Below are 16,666 nucleotides of genomic sequence, written 5' to 3'. Positions count from 1 at the left end.
ATTCTTTCTGAACAGAACTAAAATTGAAAAATTAGTGGGGAGAAATTAGCTATGCTGATTCAGGGTCCCTTCATTTGCTATGATATATATACATCAGACTGGCGAAAATATAATAATTATATTAAGAGGTATATTAATATTGATATTTTTTTTTCTTTAAACTTCTGAATTGGTAAAAAATTATTATTTTGAATTTTGAAAATTGTCAACTATCTATTTTAACTTTATATATGAGATTTTTTTTTATATTTATGTTTTATTAGTATCATCCAAAAATAAAAAAGTTTTAAGATTCTTCTTAAAGAAATAAGAAATAAAAAAAAACGAACACCTATTTTTTTCTTAAATTTATAAAATATTTCTTAAAAAATAAGAATTAACCCCAAACCCCAATCCACGTGGCCTTCGGTGTTTACTATGGCCCCCACTTTAAAGGCCACTTCATCCAATTCAAACTTCCAATTCAGAGTGAGGCAGCAGCGATACATCAAAGGGCCATGCTTCAGAGTTTAAGGTCCAATGTAACTTCCAATTCACTCAGGAGAGAGCAGCCTCGCAGGTTTTATGGCTGTAATGTTTCGTACGTGATCTATTTTTACGGTTGGCCGTCGCTAAAGGTACAAGGATTTTTGCCATCTGTGATCTGGCCCATCTCCCATCCATCCGTTTGAGCTTGAAATTTGAAAAACCTCAACTCCTTAAGCCCACCACACAATATCAAGTACATTTCGGGTCCATCAACCGTTGATAATTGAATCGAATCCCCGTACAAGATACAACTTTCATTTATTTTGACTCTTTTTACCCCTGTGAAAATTATCCCCTCCCCAATAGATGAGGGATAGTTTCGGTAATTTGTTAAGCGTGACACAGACAGCATCGTGATCAGTGATACTTGGCTCGTATAGTTTCAAGACGATAAGTCGATAATTCAATTATGGAACAGTAAAAATTTTTGTTTATGTTTTCAATTTTAGTACTTGCTTAAGCTTAAAATCTCAACTCTCAAACTCTCAATCTCAGATGGTAGAACAGGGAGGGGAAGATATGGTGGACTCTGTCGATTGGGGAAGATATGGTGGACTCTGTTGACCACAACCTTAATAAAGAATTGTATCCGACTCTGTCGATTTCTGCTTCGTGTTCCACCTTCTGATGGAGACACTATCAAGAACAACAAGAAGAAGAAGATAAGATTCTCGCGTTACAGATATGGTGGAGCTTGATCAAGAGGAAGCTGCACTGCCAGCTATTAACATGTCATCCAAAAAGAGACAGCTGCTCTCCACTGCCATGAAGAGAACAAGTGAATGGTCTTGCTTCTGCTTCTTTTCCTTTCATTTTCTTTACTCGGGTTTCTTTCAATAGTTTAAAATCTTATCTGCTTCAGTTGAATGAATAATTTTTTCTCGGATAATAACAAAAATCTTGAAGATGGTCAGCTTGAATTTCGACAGGATTTTCTCCCAGGAGATCCCTAGCGATGTCACAGTTCATGCTGGAGGAGCCTCTTTTTCATTGCACAAGGTAGATCCTAATCTTTCTTTTCTTTTCTTTTTCTTTGATTTTCATTCTTTAATATCGATAAATTTGCAAAACATGGTAGTATCAGTAAACAAAAAAAAAAAAAGAAAAAAGAAAAAGAAGATTACATGACCAATTGACTGAAACAGAGACTGAGAATCTGAGATAAGTAAGCGGAATCTGTCCTTGAATTGCGAATTTAGAGTAGGGTTTCAATTGAATCTCATTCATTAATAACTTCAATTGCAGTTTCCATTGGTATCAAAGTGTGGATATATAAGGAAATTGGTCTCTGAAGCTAGTGATGCCGATGTTTCTGTCATTGAACTCCCTGATGTTCCAGGTGGGGAGGCATTTGAACTGGCTGCAAAATTCTGTTATGGAATAAACTTTGAGATAAGTACAGAGAACATTGCCATGCTCCGGTGCATGGCGGAGTATCTTGAGATGACAGAGGACTATGCAGTCGGAAACCTTGTGGGTAGAACAGAGGACTACTTGAATGAAGTGGCACTGAAGAGCCTTTCTGGTGCTATCTCCGTGTTGCATGCGTCAGAAAACCTCCTTCCAATGGCAGAGAAGGTAAAATTGGTTAGTCGATCCATAGATGCTGTTGCATATATTGCCTGTAAGGAGAGCCAATTCTGTATGCCTGGGAAGACAGAGAATAGACACGAGGTTGTCAATTCTTCCTCAGGGTCTCACCTTAAACCCATTGTAGATTGGTGGGCTGAAGACTTAACTGTTCTCAGGATTGATGTCTTTCATCGAGTTATCATGGCAATGTTGGCGAGAGGCTTTAAACAGTATGCACTTGGTCCAATACTGATGCTCTATGCGCAGAAATCTCTTCGAGGTTTGGTGAGAAACCGGTCTGAAAATCTGATTGATTGTGTTTCTCTTCTTCTTCTTCTTCTTCTTCTTCTTCTTCTTCTTCTTCTTCTTCCCATGTACTTAATTTGGAATCTCTTGGTGCAGGAAATATTTGGAAAGGCGAGGAAAAAAATTGAGCCTAAACAAGAGCACGAGAAGAGGGTCATTTTGGAGACCATTGTAAGTCTTCTGCCAAGGGAGAAGAATGCAATGTCTGTTAGCTTTCTCTCTATGCTGCTACGTGCAGCTATATATCTGGAAACAACGGTTGCATGCCGGCTTGATCTGGAGAAGAGAATGGGTCTGCAACTTGGACAGGCGGTGCTGGATGATCTCTTGATTCCTTCATTTTCCTTCACTGGGGATACATTGTTTGATGTGGACACGGTGCAGCGGATCATGATGAACTACCTTGATTATGAATTGGAAGCCGCTCGTCTGGGCTACAATGCAGACGAAGAGTATGTCTCCCCTCCTCCGAGTGACATGGAGCGGGTTGGGAAGCTAATGGAGAGCTACCTTGCTGAAATAGCTTCTGACCGTAATTTATCTGTATCGAGGTTCATTGCTCTTGCTGAGTTGATCCCAGAACAAGCAAGGGTAACAGAGGATGGAATGTACAGAGCCATTGATATATACTTGAAGGTTTGTTTGCTGTATACGGAATTTTCTTTTCATCTATGCTTAATCTATTACTGTGCTTAATTTTTTATGTATTACAGTCACTTGAATGGCCGCCTAGTCATAGTTGGGGAAGTACATAGATGAGTTCATCAACTAATTCTCTTCTCTATCTAGCTTCTGTTACTTTTACCAAATTATAGTTTTCTTCTTACAGAAAATTATCTGGGCAATATTATACCATGGTTTTCACAGTGCAGGCTCATCCTGCTCTGACTGACATGGAGAGGAAGAAGGTTTGCAGCTTGATGGACTGCCAGAAGCTATCCCGGGAAGCCTGTGCTCATGCAGCCCAGAACGATCGTCTCCCTGTGCAGATCGTGGTTCAGGTTCTTTACTACGAGCAGCAACGTCTTCGGGATGTTATGGGTGGTGGCAACCTCATGGGTGGGGAATCTCCTTCTCTGCCTCAAAAATTGAATTTGTACTCTGCAGATTATCACTCAGCCCCTGATGAGGTCGTGAGCTTACGAAGAGAAAACGAAGACCTGAAGATAGAGCTGGTAAAGATGCGGATGCGATTAAAACAACTCGAAAAATCAGCAGAAATCATCCCATCGGGAAGCACTCCACCATCTGCTGATAAGCCTCCGTTGCCTCGGTCGAAACCGTCATTTATCAACTCTGTGTCCAAAAAGCTTGGGCGCCTCTACCCCTTCGTGCGTGCAGATGGAGTGAAGCCTTCTGATGGCAAAGGTCGGATAAAGCCCAGCAGAAATAGACGGCATTCCATCTCTTGATTCATCTATGCAGCTCTGATTTCAAAATATTTTACTTACTGCAGGCAACAGCAGGAGTATACTCTGTTTCTATGTCCTTGTTTCAATGGCTTGACAACAGGACATAGTGGGCATTCTTTTTTTTTTTCTTTTCCCCACTCTACTTCAATCAAGTAAATGTGGTTGTAAATTATTTTGCCATTACAGTTCCTAGAACTCTAGAGATTCAAGGTTGGTGATTAGTAAAATACAGAGACCATAGTACTAATAGAGTTTCTCTTTACTAGGATGGCCGATTGCAGTTAATTTCTACATTGGAAATGGGAAGAATATTGTCAGTTAAATCCATTTGTTATTTAAGGCTTAAAAGTTCTTTGTATCTGAGTTTCAACAAGCCTTAAACACTAAGCATTAATTTTACTATATGTAGATGATAAATTGCCTCAGTGGATATTATCATTTATCACAGAAAAGGTTCCATTAATTGTACCGGTTCAACGGCTTGGAGTATGAAGTTTAAACTGATAAGAACATATATATTGATATATTGGGTTGTCGTCACTGTCACAGAGACTTGTTCTTTCTTCTTCCTTGTGGAAATCAACGTCACAGGCTAACAGCAGCTTCAGATATCGTACTGTATTATCATGTCAGAGGCATGCCTCCATTTTTGTTTGGATAACTTTTGTCCGGACAAACACAAGTCCCTCATGCAATTGTACAAATTAAACAAGAGACAAACGAGCACTGCCATACTCTCTTGTTTTCAACCTTATTTTTTTTCATTATAATGAGCAAAATATATGTTACGGGGAGAGCAATTTAGGGCTGTAAATATCTTTCATGTTTGGCTTTTCTTCTTTTCATTAAAACATTGCATTCTCACATGAACTAAAACAACCTTGTCAAATTTATCTTATATCTTGCTCTGGAAGTGTCGGCATTCTGAATTTCTAGAGAGAGAGAGAGAGAGAGTAGTACAGCATAACAGCAAATTAAGCTAAAGGTTTGTCCATGAATTATTGGAACCTTTTGGAAAAGTGAGAAATGCACGAGGGACAGTAGTGGTTGTTCATGCTGTGGTCGGACAGGTTAGTAGTAGTGCTTATTCATGTAGTGGCCAATCACAATAGAACCAAAAGAGCATGTCCACTAAAAGCGGTTCATCCAGTCTGGGAAGCAAATGCTTGTACCAAGAAATTAACAGTTTTGTCCTGACATATAAAAGAGTTCTGTACGTATGGTTGTTTTTGATAGTTATCATTTCAAAAGAAATAGTTGTTTAAAACAATGGAAAAGTTTTCTTTCTGAAATCCTTACCAAACGGCGCATATATGCTCCATAAAAATTTTGACATGGAAAGTCTTTTCCATGTTGTTTACTTGGAATCTAATTCTTGGGACCGATACCTTGTTTAAATTTTACTTTATGGACCAATAAGCCTGCTTTCTACTTCTGCTGGTTAATTGCCAAAGAATTAAAGTGGGTGTAAAATATAAGAGAAATTGAATATATCGCATTAATTCAATAATAAGTAGTATAAAATCAATCTAACTTAATCTCTACCCTAAACCCATCCTAAACATCTTAAAACTCTCTATCTCATTGTTATTTCATGATGACAAACTGAACCTTATCTCAACTCCCTAACACGCCCCCTCAAATATATGGTATATGTTTGGCATCGATGTTGCAGAATACGGTGTTGTATCTGTGTAGATAGGAAGTACCGTTTTATGAGAAAATGATGTCTTTTTTTGTGTGAAAATTAAACATTGCTGTCAAGTAGGACGTTTCCTGGAGCAACAATAACATCTACTGTTTAGTACCAATGCTTTATATTTGTTTTCAGCACTGCTACCCATTATAGGAAGTCCATGTCATTACCACATCATGTTCTCGTTGACTGTAGCGAGCTCCAATTTGAGAAAACATTGAATTCAGCATTGATCCAAACAACACCTTCTCGCTTTCCAAAGCATGGCTTGGAGCACCGTTTTTTATGGAAAAATGATTCTGAACATATTGACGTTTCCTGGAACACCAATTTTTCCAATGTGGTGTTGGTGTGTCACCGTTTTCTGGAACAACGACTCTGGTTCCAAACACCGCCATGGGAATCAAAGATCTCAATGTATTTGATAAAAAAAAGTGATGATGTCTAATCCAACTATGATGATGATGATCATGAGGCAAGTAGTCCTTATGTGTAGAAGATGATGTGGCATGTATTCCTTCTATGAAGATGATGATGTGGCAAGTAATATATATATATATATGTCCACCCTTGATGATGACATAACGATAACATAATGCCAACTTGACAAGAACATAATACTTCTTCAAGAGGTTATTAGAATAGAACAATTGATTTCACTCTTCATCCATCTCTTAGGGAGAAAACCAATCCACCTTGTTTGGGTCAGGCCTAAAAACTTCAAGGGCGTTTGGTCTCTTCAAGCAGAACTCTTTGTTTTCCATACCTCAACCTATCAAATTTAGACTATAAGAAATTAGCTAACTACTTGAATCCACTAATTAACCCACAAAATCAATAAGTACTTAAAAATTAATTAAGAAATTCAAAGACATAAAATAATGAAAGATATGCAACTCCCTTGTCATAAAGATCAAAGCTTTGTGTCCCCACCTGAATCCCAAATTCTATAATGATTATCCCTAATCATGATAAGTTTTTGTGTATACATAGTCAGCACACGATCCAAAGCATTGGGCTTGAAATTTTGGCTACCGGTGAGGATTTGATAAAGATAGTCCCTTTCCGCATTACAATGATTCAATGCCCAACATCAATTGTAAGGTTCTCCAAAATCAAAGATGATATCATCGTCTTTACTACCATGCATGATCCAATTTTGGTTCCTAGCTATATTTCTTTTATATTGATTTGACAATCAAATTGATGATCGATCACCCCCTAGGTTCATTAAAAAAAAAAAAAAGAGGAAGATGGCCACCTTTGAGGAGGTTGGACCTCTCTTTGAACACCTTGAGGGTGTCCGGCCTTTTAAAACAAGACTCTTCTTTGTTCAGACCTTAACGTTTGGCATGTTCTTGCACGAATTAGCCGCTCTCATGCTCAAATCCACATTCTCATATTTGTCAAATAAGGTTTTACAATTGCACCAGGCAATGGCCTCTTCATACCTCAACCCATCAATACAAATTCCAAAATTTGAAATAATTAACTCATACACTAAATCCCCACTAACCCACTAACCTTACAACCTAACAATTCAGAAAAAAATACAATAACCAAAGTTAGGTAACATATAGAACCTTAGGCAATGTTTGGAAGGAGTACAAGTTATGTACAGTACAAATACATATAAAATAATACAAAATATAAGGTTTTACACTCTACATATTTGTATTTGTACTCCTTCCAAACTGAACTTTAATTACATTAATGCACGAAGAAAAGAAGCACTCATGCAGTTCTATAGTGACCACGATTCTTGTTAATTACCATAATGCACGAAGAAGAAGCAATCATGCAGTTGTATAGTGACCACGATTCTTGTTAATTACCTTAATGCACGAAGAAAAGAAGCACAGTAAACTACGCTAGCTGAAATTGGTATAGAAATCATTTCCCATTTGAGTGGGTTTATTAACAATGGAAATGTGTATTTGGGATTTCCAGAACTGAATCTAATTGGAATATATCTGTAACTATATCCTGCTTGTTTAGTTCTTTATAAACTTCATCATCCACTATACTGAAAACTAAGAGAAAAAGTTAACACAAACAGCCATCAAGGATTAGTCAATCAGATCAGAAGCAGTTTGAAAGTTCGAAAGCTAGTCTAAGTCAGGTTCAGACTGAAAACATGGTAAAGCCAAGGAGGCCGGTTTAGTGTCTCTTGTCTCAATTGTTCTTCAACATCAAAAGTGTTCTTCCTTTCACTCTGGAAACCCGATTGCATGTCAGGAACCTGAATGAGCCCCCAGTTATGGCCTCCTAACTCTTCCCTTGTATCAATCCTGTTATGGGCCCCGGTATTTGTCTTCATATGGCCAGATTCAGTGGACGACGAAGAAAAACTTGGTCCAGAATCTGAAGTTAGTGGTGTTTCATCTTTTTTTCTTCGTCTGTAAATTGCGGGCCCCAGTGTTAGCTCAATATCGCTCTCGTCCTCTATCTCCAGCACTCCATCTCCACCTTCGTCCGCAATGCAGTCTTCGGCTGGCTGTTCCAGGTCAAGTCTCCTTCGTGGCTTCTGCTGTTCTCTGTAAGTACAATGAGCCTGGCTGAAACTGATATCCTTCTCTAAGTTCCATCCATTTGGAACACACCTATCTGGTCTAGTACTGCCTTTCATGTTGTTCATTAGCATCTTCTGAATTTGGTATAGACGATGAAGTTCATATAGCTGCACGATCGATCATCCTCATCAAGCTTAGAATTATAGGGGATAGACAATGGACCGGTGAGAAAAGAAGGAGAAATCAAAGAAAGGTTTTACGTTTGGAGTACCTGCTCTTTGAATGTCTTTTCATGCTTTAGCATGGCCATTTTCATGGATTCCTTATCATAAGGCTTCAGAATTCTCTCCATCTGAGCTGCAGTTTGTCTTTTTTTTCTTCCTCCTTTCTTTCTCTGATGGTGATCTTCACAAGAAAAATCAAAATTAACAACTCGGAGATGTTTCTGTTCAGATTTCGGATCGGGTTCTACTCTTCAGAATTGCATCTTGAATATTTATAAGATGTCAAAACATATCGCCTTATTGCCTCTTCCTGTACCTGTCAAACAAGAAAATTGTTGCAAAAAGTTCAAAAAAAAAAAAAAAAAAAAACAGAACCCGGTAGATCAAAATTACAGCTGTCGGAGATTGGCCTATACAGTATACACTCACAACCCACAATTTTCAGATCATAAAGCATCGACATGTGGAAAAATGGGCGTAACTACTGTCATGACTCGATTTTCTTTTTATACAACTATCAAAATGAAAGAAAGGCGATGCTAGCTTTTTTTGGACCTGTTTGGTTCTTCCATGTGCTGAACAATCTCTGGAAGATCACATAGAAGGACCTTGTCTCAAATTTCTTTAACAAAGATAAGACTAGAGTTATCTTCTTCTACATGAGATTTACTTCAAACAAAGAAATACTCTTTCTTTATTCGCTGTTGACCACTTTGCTCAGTCCTATTATAAGTTCTCACCTAATATTTCTCCTTGTAATTAAAACCACTTTGATTAATTTCTTAATTCTGGGAGTAAATAAATTCATTGTTTTTGCTTGCTTTTCTGGCGCTAGCTCAGAGTGTCTTGTAAATTTTAAAACCAGTGATAAACATAAATAGAGAGAACAAACAAAATAAATGGACAATTAAATTAAAGGATCTCAAGAAAAAAAAGACAATTAATTGAGGGATCATATCCATAAATCGCTAGAATGTCATTGGTAGAACTGAAAGTCTCAAGTTTCAGTTCCTACTGATATAGTCATATTCTTTTCCAGTTCCTGATAACCAAGCAAGGCTACTATCAAAAGCAAGTAGATACCAATCAGAGCAAGTTTGATCCGAGGCTTTTATGTTTTCTGAAATTAGCAATTCATAAGAGTTATAATGTGGATGTACTGCCCGGTGATAAAGCTTACCAACAGGCGGTGTTGACAAGCTTTAAAGGTCGGGGCGTATTGAACTAGCAACCCTAACAGGAAACATATATAATCTATTCTGAAAACAGACAAAAGTATATTTCAGAAAACAGAATACCAGTTCCGATTGCAATCCAGAGAGCCCAACTGTCCAATTTATAATAGCATGTTGGGTATCGAGATGTTCCATCTGTAGAGGGAATAAAACGGAGCTCTATGACCACAAGCTAAGGTCATTCAAAACAGATCTCTGTACAGATCTCTGAAATTTCAGGTACAGTAGGATAATTTTTGAGCAGGCAAGATTCGAGGAACAAGTAAGAAAAACGTCTGTAATCTTGTGTCTTTCAACAACTTAATCGAGTATAAGAGGTGAAGGTAGAAAAGAGAAGAGAGAAGAGTGCGTATCCTGACCTGTAGAGTCTGGTGATGAGCTGATAAGTAGAGATCGAACACCTTGGTATTCCGAGGAGGAAGAAGAAGAAAGAAAGAAGGAAAAGAAATTCAAACTCCTTCAGGGGGGGAGAGCAACACGACTATTTATGTGCTTGCACCCACTCCTCTCCAACCACAGCTAGCTTTGAGGAAACAAGCTAACACACACCCTCTTAGTCTTAGCTTGGCATTCCGAACGAATTAAGTATATACACTGCGAACATAGAATAAGATGAAATAAAAACCAGAGAAGAATTTAAGATTCTCTCTTTTCACAGTGAGACGAAAATATTATTGTATTAGGGAATGAGGCATGCCAAACAAATCCCAGTGCCTTGGCCAATATGATTCGAGGTATGTGGAAGAGATGCTTGGGACAGGTTCAGCACAAGAAGCAAAAATATTTTAATTTAAATATAATAAAAAGAAAACCTCCTCAAATATATTATTCTATAATAGCTAAGTTCAGAAGCTCAGAGCCTTACTACAGATAATCATCAAGCGGACAGCTTAGCCTGCTAAGATGAATCACATGCACCAGGAATTCTATATCTCCATTAACAGTTGTCTCAATAATATACACATTTTATATCTATGCACTATACATTCATATGGAGTGAGAGAGAAGAGAGAGAGAGAGAGGCCTTACATTCCTTAAGGTAGGCCGTGACGCTCCACTTCATTGATCTTTCCCGTACGTTATGTGGGTACCTCTCTCTCTCTCTCTCTCTCAAGAAATAGTCCAAAAAATCATCAAAACAAAGCAATGCAAAATTAAACCTAGATGTAATGTCTTAAGGGAAGATTGGGAAGTTATTTAGTGAAGCATGCATTCTACTTCAAATTCAGGATTTAAGAACATTAAATGGTAATAATATGTACATGCATGAAGTTCATCACCATGAACGTAAGCGTGCAGAAAATTAAAGGTGGTCCTGGCCTGGGTCCTTGCCACGCTGAAGAATGACATCATAGAGACTATGTATGATGATTGATGAGGGCCGGGGCACCCTTGATATAACATGTGTTGTTTGTCCAGATCAGATAGATCATCATCATCATCACATAGTATCCGTACATAACCCTTTGAATTTAGGGATTTTTAGGTGACTGAACGGTAAAAACCCCTTGATTTTATTATTAAAAGGAAACTTATAAAAAATGCATGTATGATATGATTTTAATTTCCTATGCCAATTAACCAAAATGGTATAGGAAATTTGTACTAAATTAATTTTCTTATCATATACCCCATATTTTTTTACTTCAATATTAATGTTATATGTATCAGTTAAGAATAGAAGCAAATATATATGTAATAGAAGAATGATTAATTAAATAGAACAGAGATGAAAAATTAAAAGAAAAGAAAAAATAAAATATATTTTGGTTTTTAAGGAAAAGTACAAAAATTAAAACAAAGGAAAAAAGCAAAGCAAAGAGGGAGGCTACTTCATTCTTATTTTGTGAAGTTCTCCTACACGATATTAACAACCATTTTGGAAATGGGTTGGGCACAAGTTTGATGAGTTTGGATTGAAGGAATCAATTAACCATAATGTAAACGTAAGAGGGACATTGGCACCAATGGAAGGAGAATCAAGAATGATCAATAGAGAGAATTACATGCATGGACCCACTTTAATTAATATGCAATTCCAACTACCATAATCGTCCATCATCTATCATGGGCAGGCATCATCAAAATTATTGTAAAACAAACAGTAGGGGGAACCTCCTCTAGCTAGCTATTTTGTGGAAAAGAAAGAAAAAAAAAAAAGCTTGGTCTGTGATTGACAGACTGGGGACACAAGATCCATAATCAGTCTGGGGCCCTATAATTTGTCATCTGTCCAAGATTAGACTAGCTAGGATGTTCAGACCCACCACTCAATTGGTACCATCTTGAAGATTAATTGGTTGAGCCAAGATTTAATTTAAATTCATATTCAAAATGCACATTTAAACTCTTTGAAAGATATTAAAATGGTACATAGATCAGATATTCTAAAAAACAACTGATCAATCTGATTTTCTTATAGGTCCCAATATATTAGGTGGGGGTTGACACTGTATTCAATATTAATTAAGTTATGGGTCCCCACTCTCATTTAGTCAGTCATGACTCATGTGCCATCGATATGATCTATTGTGGTTGACGATTTGTTACTGACTGACTCCAAAAATTCAGGCAAAACAAACAAACACTTGAATTAATCTTTTCCAATTTTTGTACCAAGCAGAGACAAATTAATATGCATGCAAGGAACTTCATGACCACTGATTTGATCCTGAATTAATTGTCGATTGCGTAGTGATGGTAACGGGTTTCGTGGGTTTTGCTTTGAGAGTATTGCTTGGAAACTTGAAAATTAATCTTATTTATTGTAGAGTAGTTGATGAGAGAAACTAACTGATGGATCGATGAGTGGGTAAGAACATGCTTGAGAAGCTAAGAGACAGTAGAAGAAAATAAATAAAGAGTGGGCAACTGGACATGAACGATCGATGTAAAGACAACTTGAAGGGAATCCTTATCCTGCCAGATGCTTCTCAACCTTTTCCATGTGTCGGACAGCGACAGACTAGTTAGCTGGGTGAACTCTTATTTCGACCCTTCTTGTTGATTACTACTAATAAGTTAATGGAATAATCTCCCTCTCTCTCTCTCCCTCTCTCTCTCTCTATATATATTAAGACATTCTATAGAGTCTAATCTTGACAACCGTGTTGATCAGAATCCAACCATATTTCTCGAAGAGTTGTCTGTAGATGATGCCAAAAAACCAAGCACAACAGGAAACAAAGTCACCAAATCATGGGACAATGAAAGAAAAGAAGCTTATTGAGACCGAATCCTGGGTTTCTTCTCTGGATGATGTTCCTTCCTTTTCTGAGCCTTGTCCATGGATTATGCCCTAAACACCCATCTCTGATCTGACAACAGATTTTTGCGTTTAATTTTCCACATTCAGGTTGGCCTTGCACCTTCTTTTGTTCTAACCTAGATCCCAAGTCGTCCTGTTGAAGGGAAAAGGTGAATTCCATTGATGGACCACATATATACGTACCAACCATCCGATCGGTGGTGGCAAATCTAATGGCCCCTAGACTGTGTGCCTGTGTCCAGGTCCCAGACCAAGAGAATCCCTTCAAAATAATTTTATTCCTCTTGTCAAACCACAATAATATCGAAACCAATCTGTAGAATTTAAATGAGTGGTGTTGGAGTTGTTTGCTTCAAAATATTTGCTCTACAAACTGCAATTAATTAATTATTCTTTGTTTGTCTACTTGTTCGAAAATGTCATATGTTCTGTTCTGCCCTTCTGGGTTGGGAGTTATACATATAGCCAGATTGTAAAATCAAACCCCATAAGTATATATATGAAATATGAGTTAAGGAAGGATTTAAAAAATGGAAGAATTGAATGAATATCTTTCAAAAGTATATACTTACAATATATATATATATATATTCAAATGGAAATGGATGTCTGGTTGTGGTTATCATTTATCAAGGAGGATCACATGCATTTAGGGTTCATGCGCATAACAAGAGCTCATCAACCTCTACTCTGCTCAAGTGCTCGTGCACTACTAGCCTCAATCTCAACAGAAGGGGAAGAGGACTGGGGGGTACAGAAGCGCACGCGTTGCCGGTGAGCGACGGTGCAACCATCTGGAATGGTGGGTCCATGTGTTTGCCACGGAAGAAAGAGAGAGCAGAAAAGAAAAAAAAGCCTGAGAACCATGGACTGAACTTGGCTGTGTTCCCGGGGCCACGCTCCTTTAATGGGGTTAAAAAAATAAAGCAAGAATGAGTTACTTTCTGATCGCTGTTTATAAACTGTCTTATCTCTAAAATAACTTAGCTTACTGATCAAAATGTCTAATCCTATATATTATATACACTCGCTCCCAGAAATATCTATTCATTTATGGGCGTGCATTTGGTGGGGCCCTTTCACTGCCATCCTTCATAGTTCATAGTTCATAGTTCAGATATATAATTGGTAATTCCTAATTACTATTGTAAAATCTATCGAACATTTATTGCTCCAAACCAAAGTGTTAAATCTGTAGTTGATATCTTCTGTGCAAGGGAAAATTACTTAAATCTCCCTTGAAAATATTAATTGTAATTTTCTGATAAATATACTTTGACCTCCAAAAATAAAAAATAAAAAACTTCCTGTACATTTCAAATAATATACCAATGCATCTCTTTCATTAATTATTATCCTATAATATAGACATTGAAATTATGACTATGTACACAATGAAATTTATTAATTAATTGTTCTTTCTCCGGGTTGTCTGAGGCTTTAAGTTCAACCCCAACTTGATCATCTTTGCTGTGTTCACTGGATGAAATAGACAATGAAACCCACTTAAATATATAGAGTGAATCACTTTATTATTGGGGCGGCTAATTTCATAAATTAATCTTTGTCTCAGTGATGTTTTTCATGGGCAAAAATAGAATTTAAAAAACATTACATCAACATACGACAATTTCAATTCCAAAACATTTTCCATCAATTGCGTCCTGGAATAAATTAGATATAACCAATACTTGTAACAGGACAAGAGTGATTAAATGAAGCAAGAATCTTTTTTGTAGGAAAGCTTTGTGGAGAAGAAAGCGACTCTTATTTCTTCCCGTCCCCTCCAAAGTCCAAAGTCCAAAGTCCAAACCAATAACCATAACCATGTTTGGTTTATATAGCGTATAGCCATATATAGAAGATAATACCCAGGCTCCCAACTCACCGTACCCAGGGCTGGACCCTCCTCCCCCTGTGAGAGCCCCAGAAAGAACATAGCTTTTGCACTGATTTCAAACGTCATGAGCGAGGCGGGCCAGCGCATGCATGCAGTACATGCAGAGAGGTAATATATGGTAATGGTATCTCTTTTATCTATTCTATATTCTTTGAATTCGTACCCCTCTTGTGTGTCAGCATACCCTTCTCCCTTCATCATCTTTCTCACAGTTATGAGTGTTTGAAAACAGGATTAATTTTAGCCAGGAAGATTCAGAACTAGCTACAAGGCCACTAGATGTTTTATGACGCGAAGGAGTTAAGGTGCAATGAATCCAGGGAGAGCCAATCTGAACTCTACTTTGAAACCAACAAGTTGCTACATGAGAGACAGACCGGATAAAAAAAATAAAAGGAAAAGGAAAAAGCAGCAGATAGATGACTTCTTTAAGCCATTTGATCTCTGCATTAATATTATTTTCGTCAGGAACCTTCCAACAGTTGTACAGAAAAAGTCGTTTCCGCCATGGCACTCATGCAGATGGATATGGCAACATGGTATCATTTCAATCTGGTTTATGCTCTACTTTAATCTCTAATCTCTTCAACTTGTCATCATATTTAATGGCGAGTTGTAATTCTCTGGACATATGGGAACACAGAGCATGTTATTGGGCCCCAAATTGCTTTATGGGTCCGGTACCTATATAACCCCAATCCCGAGATATTCCCAAATATAAATTATGTAGGGGGTCGTCAAACGGGAGAAAGAGTCCTTAAACATAATGCCCCAAATATGGGATCTATAGTAAGAGATGTCCTAAACTCCAATTAGTTCACTTTAGTTCTTAGAGTTGGATGATTCTAGTTGCTCTGTTGTTGCTGGTTATATGCAAGTGGTGGTGGGAAAAAACAACCTGCTCCCACATTCTGTTTCTCCCTTTCCTTGCTTTTGATTTTCTCTGCCTATGTTTCTCTGTCTGCATGCAGAAAATGCTCAATACTTGAACTAAGACTTAGGTAATTCGTAGTCTTGACTCTTGAGAGTAGGGCCAGAGAAAAAACAACACCTCCTCCCCCTAAGTGTGTCTTTTTTTTTTTTTTTTTTTTTTTTTCTTTTTTAAGGTGCAAACAGAATAAAAGGCGCAAGAGTGGACAGGTCACTTACTTTAAGGTACTCTAGCCCTACATGCAAGTGGGTAGAGGTGGTGGTGGTGGGATGGGAGGAGGAAAAGCAACCTATTCAATTACGGGTCCTTTTTTTTCTATTTTTGTTTTATGGGAAATTGAAAGAAAACATTAATTTATATCATATCAAACAAAATCTGGAACTATGCTAAGCAAGGAGAGATTTAGAATTTTATTTTTGAGTAGTTAAGGCTTGGCTATGGGAATCCATCATATCATCCATTAACCTGTGAGGACCCACAAATTGCCATTGTCTTACATTACGAATTTACGATAATCGGGCCGAACATAACAATATTCGATTGATCACTTCCTAAAATTTAAAGGGCTGTTTGGCAATGCGTATGATTTTGTTTTCTTTTTCCTTAAATAAAACCAACTATCACATCAGCAAAAATAATGTAATTTTGTGATTTTGCTGGTGTGACAATTGTTTTTGTTAAAAAAAAAAACACAAAATCATGCTATTCTCATACACCTCATACTATGCCAAAAATCATATTACACTTTATTTGAAAAATAGGAAAATTTATATTTTTAAAGAAAATATTTGGATGGAACTTTTGATATCTCCAAAATGGAGCATATATGAGATAGTCTAATCACATCTATCATATTGATTTTTCGTGTGAGCTCCCTCTTAAGTGGGGCCAATTGAATTATTTATTCTGAATTTTGCTACGTTGTAAGTTATACAACTATCAATTGTGTCCCCATGCCTGAGCCCATCCGGCCATCCCTTTATTTATTAAACTTTTGTCGTTTGATGCAATTCATGAGTAACGTAGACTAAATCCGGAACCAGGGCCCCATACAATTTGCGACACGTCGAGTATGGTTTAA

The 16,666-nt window shown here is 37.3% G+C and overlaps 2 protein-coding genes and 1 long non-coding RNA gene across 9 annotated transcripts; 2 read left to right on the top strand and 1 right to left on the bottom strand.

Moving 5' to 3' along the window:
- The first annotated feature begins 913 nt into the window (after nucleotides 1-913).
- Nucleotides 914-4,176, top strand: LOC148850159 (BTB/POZ domain-containing protein SR1IP1-like). The gene is made up of 5 exons (XM_088945232.1): nucleotides 914-1,313; nucleotides 1,458-1,527; nucleotides 1,774-2,385; nucleotides 2,503-3,042; nucleotides 3,279-4,176. Exons 1-5 carry the CDS (start codon nucleotides 1,213-1,215, stop codon nucleotides 3,816-3,818), a joined length of 1,863 nt encoding a protein of 620 aa, XP_088801358.1. The 5' UTR covers nucleotides 914-1,212; the 3' UTR covers nucleotides 3,819-4,176.
- A 3,297-nt stretch (nucleotides 4,177-7,473) lies between these two features.
- On the bottom strand, nucleotides 7,474-10,713 carry LOC148850158 (uncharacterized). Of its 7 annotated transcripts, none has more exons than XM_088942766.1 (5): nucleotides 10,516-10,619; nucleotides 9,846-10,080; nucleotides 9,550-9,621; nucleotides 8,299-8,567; nucleotides 7,474-8,194 (listed from the first exon to the last, which is right to left on the bottom strand). In XM_088942766.1, exons 4-5 carry the CDS (start codon nucleotides 8,377-8,379, stop codon nucleotides 7,628-7,630), a joined length of 648 nt encoding a protein of 215 aa, XP_088798892.1. In that variant the 5' UTR covers nucleotides 8,380-8,567; nucleotides 9,550-9,621; nucleotides 9,846-10,080; nucleotides 10,516-10,619; the 3' UTR covers nucleotides 7,474-7,627. The 7 variants fall into 7 exon arrangements, with proteins under 7 accessions (XP_088798892.1, XP_088798889.1, XP_088798888.1 ...); XM_088942763.1 differs by lacking the exon at nucleotides 10,516-10,619 and adding an exon at nucleotides 10,352-10,469; XM_088942762.1 differs by lacking the exon at nucleotides 9,550-9,621 and having other exon boundaries at nucleotides 10,516-10,713.
- Nucleotides 10,714-14,623: 3,910 nt separating this feature from the next.
- Nucleotides 14,624-15,464, top strand: LOC148850157 (uncharacterized). Its single transcript, XR_016098908.1, has 2 exons — nucleotides 14,624-14,762; nucleotides 14,887-15,464. It is a non-coding gene; the product is annotated as an uncharacterized LOC148850157 (long non-coding RNA).
- Nucleotides 15,465-16,666: the final 1,202 nt, after the last annotated feature.

This window comes from Nelumbo lutea, chromosome 5, assembly GCF_056320005.1.
Source record: "Nelumbo lutea isolate HS-2025 chromosome 5, American lotus-T2T, whole genome shotgun sequence".
Lineage (NCBI taxonomy): Eukaryota > Viridiplantae > Streptophyta > Magnoliopsida > Proteales > Nelumbonaceae > Nelumbo > Nelumbo lutea.
The sequence above is the reverse complement of the archived record's forward strand: the minus strand, read 5'-3'. Positions and strand labels throughout refer to the sequence as shown.

Excerpts from the sequence above, each read along its gene's own strand:
- LOC148850159 (XM_088945232.1), top strand. The coding sequence starts at position 1,213 with ATGGTGGAGCTTGATCAAGAGGAAGCTGCACTGCCAGCTATTAACATG. Across the intron at positions 1,314-1,457 it reads ATGAAGAGAACAAGTGAATG|GATTTTCTCCCAGGAGATCC; the intron begins GTCTTGCTTCTG and ends GAATTTCGACAG. Across the intron at positions 1,528-1,773 it reads CCTCTTTTTCATTGCACAAG|TTTCCATTGGTATCAAAGTG; the intron begins GTAGATCCTAAT and ends CTTCAATTGCAG.
- LOC148850158 (XM_088942762.1), bottom strand. The coding sequence starts at position 8,379 with ATGGAGAGAATTCTGAAGCCTTATGATAAGGAATCCATGAAAATGGCC. Across the intron at positions 8,195-8,298 it reads AAAAGACATTCAAAGAGCAG|CTATATGAACTTCATCGTCT; the intron begins GTACTCCAAACG and ends TCGATCGTGCAG.